Source organism: Hevea brasiliensis, chromosome 3, assembly GCF_030052815.1.
Source record: "Hevea brasiliensis isolate MT/VB/25A 57/8 chromosome 3, ASM3005281v1, whole genome shotgun sequence".
NCBI lineage: Eukaryota > Viridiplantae > Streptophyta > Magnoliopsida > Malpighiales > Euphorbiaceae > Hevea > Hevea brasiliensis.
Window position 1 is genome coordinate 12,485,581 of NC_079495.1, and position 10,210 is coordinate 12,495,790.

The 10,210-nt window shown below is 29.0% G+C and overlaps 1 protein-coding gene across 1 annotated transcript; it reads right to left on the reverse strand.

Moving 5' to 3' along the window:
• Positions 1–6,026: 6,026 nt before the first annotated feature.
• Positions 6,027–9,197, reverse strand: LOC110643345 (alpha carbonic anhydrase 4). The gene is made up of 7 exons (XM_058143886.1): positions 8,896–9,197; positions 7,873–8,090; positions 7,504–7,610; positions 7,253–7,355; positions 6,977–7,135; positions 6,762–6,815; positions 6,027–6,442 (listed from the first exon to the last, which is right to left on the reverse strand). Exons 1-7 carry the CDS (start codon positions 8,966–8,968, stop codon positions 6,359–6,361), a joined length of 798 nt encoding a protein of 265 aa, XP_057999869.1. The 5' UTR covers positions 8,969–9,197; the 3' UTR covers positions 6,027–6,358.
• Between the last annotated feature and the right edge of the window lie 1,013 nt (positions 9,198–10,210).

The window sequence follows — 10,210 nt, forward strand, 5'->3', positions numbered from 1 at the left end:
TGAGTGGATAAATAAATAATAAAGGGGGATAGATAAGATTTTAGTATTTAGATATACCTATTTGCCATGCTAGAATAAGTAAGCTAAATAAATATTATTTATTCCAAATCACATAACTGAGCAAAAATAAAATTTATGCTGTAAAAAAATATTACTAAAACAAATATATTGAAATATCATAAAATTTGCTATATCTTTATACACTCACAATACATTTTCGGTAGATAGTACTGGCATCTTAAGCACATATAATAAATCCTAGCAATCTAAGAGAAATGCTAGCATCTTGAGCTCTATAATGACTCTATTGGCCCAAAAGCAATAAAAAAGTTAGTCATACATATGTGCATAGCTACTCTCAGAGGGCAATCACCTGATATACGCCCCAAATACTATGTGTATACTAAGCACTATTCTAAGACAATATAAATATAAGTTGAGCTAAAAAAAAAATTACAAGTCATCAAAGTGCTATCTATTCGGTGCATTTATTAAGTGTATTTGGTTACTTATTCAACTGTGCTCCTAAATCTAATTTAATTTATTTGAAGAACTCATAAATGCCATTATCCATTCCCATTTTTGCATAATAAAATAATATAAATATACATTTAATAAAATACTAGTGTTATATATTTATCTATTCACCTATATTGCAGGATTCCAACTAGCATTTGTCACTTTTCCATTCATATAAAATTATAATCTCACAAGCTCCTCCTAAAAATATCATGATATAATCATAATTAGGGCCAAACATAAACTTCAATTCCATATTTATATCTAACAAAAATTTGATAGCGGTTTCTTTTAAAATTAAACTAAACTCCGTGTCATAAAACTCAAATCCACAACCCAATAATTATTTCAATTTCTAACTCATAATTCCACATGAATATTATTTCCGATACCTCATGCTCAAATCCTAATTAAAATATTCCCCAATATATTCATTTCACCAAAAATTATTCATTTCTCAAAAATATTCCACAATCATTTAAAAAATTCAACAATCATCATATCCTATCTCAAAATAATTTTAGATGCATCATATATTTTTTTCTTGGAATTTTTCTCTGATTTTTATAGTCTAAGAAACACTGTAATAACACACCACATATTGAAAAATAAGGAAAAGGTTATTACCCAAAGTTTATATGTGTCTCAAAAATTCCATAAATTCTGCAAGTTGAATTACGACCAAAGGTGTAACACCCTAATTCCATACATTCAACGTTTGGAAAAATATAACGAGATCAAATTATTAAAAGAACAAAGTAAGATAAGATAGGGTGCTCTAGCACCGAATGTAGCATACCTCGCTCGGTTACACTGTAGCCGGGTGAGGGGTGTTACAAAAGGTCACCGGAGCCACCATCGAAACCACCACTCAAGGCTGCCACCCACCACTCTCGATGACGATCACCAGATTTGAAGGCACTGAAATGTTATTCTCCTCCTCCTAATTCAATAGATACCAATTTTGTACCATAACCCTTACCCATTTGCTCAAACCAACCACCAAAACTCTTTTTTTCTCTCTTCTTTCTCTCTCTATTCTCTTCCTTTCTCTCCCTAATTTCTACTTTTTCAAGTCACATAACCTTCTTTCTCATTGCTGGTGCCCCCCTTCTCTGGCCAACGCCCCTTCTTCTTCCCTTGTTCTTCTTCTCCTTCTTTTTCACCTTTCTTCCCGATTCTTCTTTAATCTTTTTTTTTTTTTATAATTTTTATAATGCTGCTGGAAGGCTATACAACTAGTTGTCCATTTTTTTAAAATTATGATTTGGTCTTTCAACTCTCCAAAAATCTGTTTTCACCCAAAACATATAATCTTTACTTATAAAGTCCCATTTGATCTTAACCTTTCTCTAAAACTTTATTAATTGTATTTTCCATTTTCTAATAAATCCATTATCATTATTTCAAAATTTGGAGTGTTACAGCATCCATTAACCAAAGGACCTGCTAAATTTCTCATGATAATACCAAAACCAATAATACATTAGGACCATTCAAAAGAAGCATTCCACATTGGTTTTGATAAAATTTGGATTAGGATCTCCAGGAGGATGAAACAGACTAATGCAGAACCAAGAAAGAATGATGTTGAGGGGCAGCTAAGAGAACAAGCTCATTAACAAGATTCTTTGCCTTTCTTATAGTTGTGGTAGGATCTGGAGGGATGGATTAAAAAATTATTGCATTCCTCACTTTCCAAATATACCAGCAAAACATACCCTCATTATTAAGCTCCTGAGATGCACTATTTGGTAAAGAGCCCCATAATTTTTGCCACTAATTAAAAAAGGAAGAAAACCCCTCACTAGCTTGTAATCCCAAGGAAGAACCAAAACCAGCTTGCATGGGCACAAAAAAATCAACAATGTTCTGCAGTCTCCATTTGGCTACCACAAATGGGACAAACTAGAGAGTCAGCACACTTTTTTCTGAAAAATATTAGCTTTTGTTACTAATGAATTATTGCAAGCTCACCATATAAACATGCACACCTTCTGTGGAATTGATAAGGACCAAATACTTAGCTAGAACTTAGAGGGAAGAGCCTTGGAAGAGAAAGGCATTGCCTTTATTGATGATGACCTTTCTTTTGGTTTTGAGTCTGTTGCGAACAAACAGAACAAAAGAGTACTACGTGAGAGAAATGCCAAATTAGCTCAGGATCTTAGTGATAAAACTCCAAGAGGGATTTTAATAATTTCTCGACACTGTTCAATTGAGAATGAATCCCTCAAGATGTTTTGATCCCATTGATTCATGTCATTGATCAAGTTAGCAATATTAAAAATAAGAGTATCAATGGGCCTTAGGTTTCGAATTTTGAATTCATGATCAAGTTTCGCCATTGGGTGTGAATATTATGATAGACTTTATTGTGTAATATATGTATCTATATATTTATAAGAGATATTTAGATAAACTAGTTTTTTTTTTAACATATGCTACACATTGTTTATACTTGTTGTACTAATTTGTGATTTAATTTTCTTTATTAGATGTAATTTTAAAAATTTTTATACTAATTAATTAATATACCTTAAAACTAATAGAAATTTTCTTTCAAAGTAAGTGTAAGTGTAATAATACAATAAAATAAAGAAAACTAGAGTATAGATATAAATTAAAGCTATGCAAACATCTAAAAAAACATTTTCATTATATTCTAGTTAAGTAAATACGACTTATTATCAATAATATCCTTTATTATACCTAAACAGGATTGAAAATATCCACCTTATTAGGTATAACATTTTTTGTTCTAATTTTTTTTTCATCATTCATATTTTCCTAATAATTTAAATTTGTCTTGATAATAAAAAATTTTAATTTTTTTAAACTTTTGTTATTATAGACTATTCTTCAAATTTTGGAAAATTTACCTTCATTTTTAATATTTGTTGTTTTTAGTGAGCAGTGAAAGTTGAAATAAATGGATGATCAAAATTATAATTTAAAGTATTTATTAATCAGTTATTAGAAAAGAATACAAGCCTGTAAGTGTTAAAGTGTGGTTAATGATTGGATAAATTTTATAATTTTTATTATTATATATATAATTCTAAATTATATGAATTAAAATTTTAATAAATTGAAATATATATATAAAGGAAAAGTATATAGCATAGAAATATTGATGAAAATTTAAATTATATAATTAAAAATACATTATTATAATTATATATTAGATATTAATTTTATTATTTAATATGACTTTAAATACTTATATAATAGAATAATTAGATAATAATATAAAAATTATTTAAATAGATAAAGTTTGAAATACATGAACATTTAAATTTGATATTATAATATTTTAATATAGTTTAATATAAAATTAAATTGTATTTTTTATTTTATGTGATTAATTATCAAAATAAGTCCAAATAATTTTTATGAATAATATTTTTTAATTTTAATAAATTTATAAATTAGAATATTTTATTGACACAGAAAATCAAAATTTATTTAAAAATAGGAATAACTAATGATAAAAACTCTAAACACTTTTCAATTTTATTTAAATTTTAATTCAGTTTATTTTATCAAAATTATAAAATTAGTATTAATTTTATTTTACTTACCTAAATTATTCAAAATTCAAATGCAATTCTAATAATTTTATTAATAGTTTCAATAAAAGTTATTTTTTAATTCATTATACCTAAAATAATTTGAGTATTTTATCTTTATTTTTAATAAAAATAAATAAATAAATAATTATTTATATATAAAAATAAATTTTAAATTTGATTAAAGTTATTTTTTTATCAATATTAATATTTTTTTTAAAATATATATATAAAGTTGTTATACTTGAATTAAAAATTCAAATTTTTTATTTTAATATTTAATTAAACCTTATTCGTTACTAATATTTTTCCTTAAAAAAACAATAAATTTGTTACAAAAAATTATAATATTGATATAAATGCAATTTTTTATTTAATTAAATATTTAACTTTTTAATAACAAGTATATATATATATATATATATATAATTACTATATTAGAAATTATAATAAAATTTTTATTAAAATTATTATTAAAATAATATTAAAATTTTCATTCGTATTAATTATAGTAGTGATTTGGAGACGGCTATGCCAAGTTATTATCGAATAAATTATATGGATCGGCGTTAGGTTCTGTCACTAAAATTATTATTAGTGACGAATTCATATATCTGTCGCTACAAAAAATTTTTAATTGATATTTTTATAAATAATATAAATATTAAAGGGTATTGCAAATATTTCCATTGACACTTTATATATATTATATATAGATTTTTTTTTGAACAATTTAGATAAACGTATTATAATAATTTATTTCACTTTATTTTATTTTTCCATTATCTAACCATAGAAAAATTGTGTATTCTAGAGATAATTGAAATTATAACTAAACATGATAACGTTAAAATTTTTAACATCACTTCTGAAAAACTCAAATATTTTGAAAGCCAGTTTTCTAAGAAAGTTATTTCGTGTAATAATATTGAATTCTGATGGCAAATTCTCCTAAAACAATTTTCTTAAATGGTTTTAAAATGTTCAATTGGATTCTTGTAGGATTTTCTTCGTATATTTTCTCAAGAAACTGATTTTGAGCAATAATATTGAGTTCTGGTTCCAAATTCCTCCTAAAACAATTTTCTTAAACGGTTTAAAAATATCAATTGGATTTGTTATAGTAGGCACGTAAATCTAAGGCACACACAAATCATACAAGCACACAGTGTAAAAAAAAAAAAAAAATACAGGATTTAACGTGGTTCAACCGTAAAATCTACGTCCACGGGCAAGACAAGAGAAAAAGTTCTACTATGATACAAAAAGCAAGATATAATCATTCAGAACTTTAAAATTCTAATCCCAGTATGTTTTCCGAATATCTCACAACTATCAAACCCTATCGGCCCGTGCCCTTCTCTACCACTACAGATCTCACTTTTTATCTTAATTGGGTCGCAGCGCGAAACTTTCGGATCAGGTTATAATTGGAGTCTACAAAGACATATCCAAAATTTAAGCCACATAAAAATAGCAGGATCCATGTGGGATTTTCTTTGTAGATTTTCCCAAGAAAGTGATTTCGAGTAATAATATTGAATTCTAATACCAAATGATCTCTAAAACAATTTTCTTAAAGGGATTAAAAAACGTTGGATTGGATCCCTTTGGGATTTCCTTTGATAAGTCAGCCTTTTATATGTTAAAAATTGCAACTTCTTATTCGTTGCTGCATCAGAATGGCAAACTACGAGTCTCTGACGCACATGCTCCCTCTCACATAACACATGAAATCCATTTCTTCTAAAGTTAAAAAAATAATGGTAATTTTGTGTGTGTATTTGAGGAGCAGTTTTAGACGTGGTCCACCGTAAATTTAAGGCATAAACATATGAAATTCATGTAATTAATAGATGAGTCTCACCATATATTTTATATCTTAGGTTCATAATAAATCGAATTCAAGCAAAAAAAAAAAATCCATATAAAGAGTAGCTGCAAAGCACAATTACTATTTTATGGTGCTAAAGAGTATATTATAAATAGCCGCAAAGCACAGTTACCAATAAGAACGTAGACAACGGCAACAAAATAACAAACAGCGCCTTTCAAAATCCAACAATTGCACCATACAAAGATAGTTACGTTAACCCTTCATATCAAATAAGGGTGTGTGATAGTGTTTTTTTTTTTAGATGATAGTTATAGTATTTTGTCCTTTAACTTTAATTTGGAATGAGCAGCCTTGGTCTTGAATCTTGAAGATATGAATAAATTATTGTATATATTCATTTTGTAGCTAGCATTTCTTTGGATTCATAGACTTATGCTCCATTCTTACTTGGATTGTACATGTAAACTGCTCTTCCATATAATGGCTGATTTGGTCTTGCATTTCTCTCATATCCCTGAAAAATAATAAGACAATAGTTGGTTAAAAGTAAGTGTGGTTGCTGGTTGTGCCAATGATTTTGTGTTCTTTTATTGACTTTACTTTGTGACCATCTGCCTTTTCTATGAACAGCTATCTAGAACAGAGTGGCAACCAAAATATCAACATTATATCTCAGTTGAATTTTCTTTTTTTAATCAATTTTCATGTTTGGAAAGTTTTAAAACTGGTAGAATTCAATTCTTTTAGCTTAACAAAAAAGTCCTTTTGAAAGAAATGAGTTCACGGGTATGATTTTTTAAGAATTCAATTCATTTAAAAACACCCATACTTACATCATGAACAGCATCCCTTAAGGCTTTCACTTGCTCTCTTGAAACTGTCCTCACCTATCAATAGACAAATGATGTTTTAGTTTGTGAAGAGCATCAATGAAATGATGTTTTTTTCAGTAAAGAGCATCAATGAAGTGATGGAAAAGGGTTGGAAGAATTTAATAGATCCAATAACTGCAAGAAATGTATCTATAGATAAATCAAGTGGGAAGCACCTTCTTGACTATTGTCCAAACAACACCTTCAGTACAAGGAGGAACTGTAAGAGAACCAATATATCTGTAGTACTTTCTGCTCCCAAATTTGATATCTCCTGGGTTGACAACTCCCAAATCTCTCTCTTCTTTGTTGACATATGTTATGTGGTGGAGTAACTGAGAGCAAGCATGAATAATAGGGAAGTACTATTAAAACTCTCCATAGATTTTCTCATTTGCAAGTGTTGATAAGGAAACAAACTACAATCAACTAAGAGAAATTTATCTCAGTACCCTTGAAAGGAAGTGATCAGGCCGACCATATTTGTAAGTGATTCCAACAACAGCTATCTCCCTCTTAGAGCTAAAGTGAACCATGTGAAGCTCCAATTCATATCTAAGAACAGAAAATGAAGAAAGAAGGAATTGAATACATAAACAATAGAGGATAGTAGTTTTAATTGGGAAGTAAATAAATTTGTTCTTACTGCTGATGTATCAAATACAAATAATAAATTTCAGAAAGGAGAAGTTAACAAACCAACCTTGAACCATTGAATGTGTGCTCTGAAGGTGAATGCCAATGACATTGTTCCAGTTTGTAATTAGTACCATTAATATTGATTTTTCCTGCATCTCCTTTCCAAATCACCTGATCAAACCATTAATGCCAATGACATTGTTTAAGAGTCAATTTGATCAGTAATCGGTTCTATAGACGAGTCATAGTTTAATTACAAATGGGCAGCTTTGATCCATTCTTTTGAGTCATAAAACACAATTGATCAATAATGAATCAATCCATAATAATCAATACCTATATAGTTCCGATTCAAGTTGATTATCAGTAAAATTGAATCAGATTATAAGTAAATTTAAGCATGTGGAGGAGGGAAGGACAAGAAGTTACTTACTTCGATGTCATGTCCCCTGTTCTTTACAGATGCAAGAGCTGGTTTGTAATCTCTATGCAATTTACCCAGATTGGGAGAAGCTTCTACCCTTCTGTCAAGAAGATCAATAGGAGATTGCATTTCTCCACTATCACAAACTTGCCAATGTGGGTCAATCTGACCCCATTTCTTTGGCCCTTTACCAGTCCCTTCAACATATGCAAATGGGGTTTCATCATCTGTTGAAAAAAAAAAAAAAGAATTATAATGGCTGTGTTTTAATGCTCAGTGCTTTTGAATGACTGCACATAGATGCCACTTAAGCATCTAAAAAGAAAAGAAAAAAGAGGTGAGATTGTTCTACTTTCTCTGACCAAAGTTAAAGGATTTGGACAAGTAAGCTGGGATAAAAATCTGAGTGAAAACACATGAAAAAGATGAGATGTAAGATTCACTTTTTGAAAGCAAATAATGGAGAGAACTAAAGCAAAAGACCAAATGACAGTTTTATTCTCTAACTTTGAAAGCAAAGGATCAAATGCATAGTTTTATTGTATGGCATAGAGAACTAAATTAATGGAGAGCAAAGGACAGGACATAAAGATGCAGAAAATCAATCTATGATCTATCTCAGATATGTCATTGACAGTGACAAAGATACCCCAAGAGCTAGACAATTCTCTATTAAACAAAATAAAAATGGGACGTTGGTCGGAAAAATATTGAATCTCCTTGATCTTAACACATGAATTGCAGAAATCAATAATACAGAAAAAAAATGATTAGAAACACACAATTAATCAAGAATCGAGTGAACAGCTAATAATTGAAGCCAAATAGCCCAACTAAAGCTAACCCATTTGGTTGTTTAACCAGTATAACATCTAATGATGGGGATTTAAACTAATGAATGTTAAGAAATATTTCAAAACTCAGATGTGATTTTGGGTTTTTCTGTGATGAGAATGTATATTAGCAATTCCAGATTCAAGGGATTTTGTATCATCAGCCAGTGAGTATGAGATATAGAGAGAGAAAGCATACCAACTTCAGACTCGAGAGCGGTGGATATGGGAACTGAGCAGAGAATGAAAGAAACAAGAAGGAGTGAACTCATGTTTAAGCTGCGCCTGGAATGGAGTTTGAAGTGGCAATCAATATCAATGATGGTGGTGTTGGTGTTGATATTTGATAGTGTTGTTCTTGGTCTTGTTGATGGGTCAAGACATTCCTGTTTCAAATGGAGAGGCAGGCTTTCCACCTGGGAACAACTATGTGGAAGGCTTAGTCCACTCTCCTTGCGAAGCGCGTGTATTTTCTTATTTGCAACGGTAATAAACGTATTTAATTATAATTTAATAAAAAGGGTAACCTATCTCTATAGGTTTCACTTAGTTTTTATATTTTTAAAATTAAATAATTTAATTCAAAAAAAATATAAATTAATTTCTATTATTAGAATTTTAATTAATTATCATTAATTTTAATAAAAATAATTAAAATATTTTTAACTTTATTTTTAATATAAAAATAATTTAGCTCTTTAATATTATATTTTATTGGCAATTTAATCCTAAAGATTTAGTTCAACATATAAATTAGTTTTCATAGCTTTAAAATTAAATAATTTAGTTTGTGATATTTTAATAAACTTGTAAATTAATCTCTACTGTTAAAGTAATTAATTTATATTTTAATAATTTACATTTAAAATTTTTAACTTAATGAGACTTATTTTTTATCACGATCCAACCTATGGGCCGGACCGGCACTTGGATTTGGGCCAGCCCAAAGCCCCCGAGGTCCATAGTAAGCCTAACTATTCATCAACCCAACTCAAAGGCCAATTGGGCCCAATTTCAAGAAATCAACCGGACAGAGTTCGGCCATAAAATGGACCTTTCAAAGGAGAGTTTTTGACTCACCTGACCTGTAAACACAATATATAATCAATTGGGGAGCTCGGCTCACCCTCCACATACTCATACAACATAAAAATAAATGAGAGCTCAGCTCCCTCATCCAGTCCATCAACATGCATAAAATAATAAGTTTAAAGGTCCAAAATAACAATTTATATTACAAATCCAATTCAAATAAAAATTTCTAACACATGCGGAAATTCTAAGAGTTAACAGGTTTATACAAAAATTAATAAACGACCTGCGAGGGAGAAAAGCAGGTTAACCTAAAAAATATTCTCCTGTGGCTTGGAAAAATATTGAATAGGAGTGAGCGTTCGACTCAGAGAGTAAAATATCAATTTTAACCATAATCTCTATAACTATCTAAAACTAATGCACCCTGTAGAGTGAAATGCAACATCAGCAATATTTTCACATCATAACAGTGAAAATGT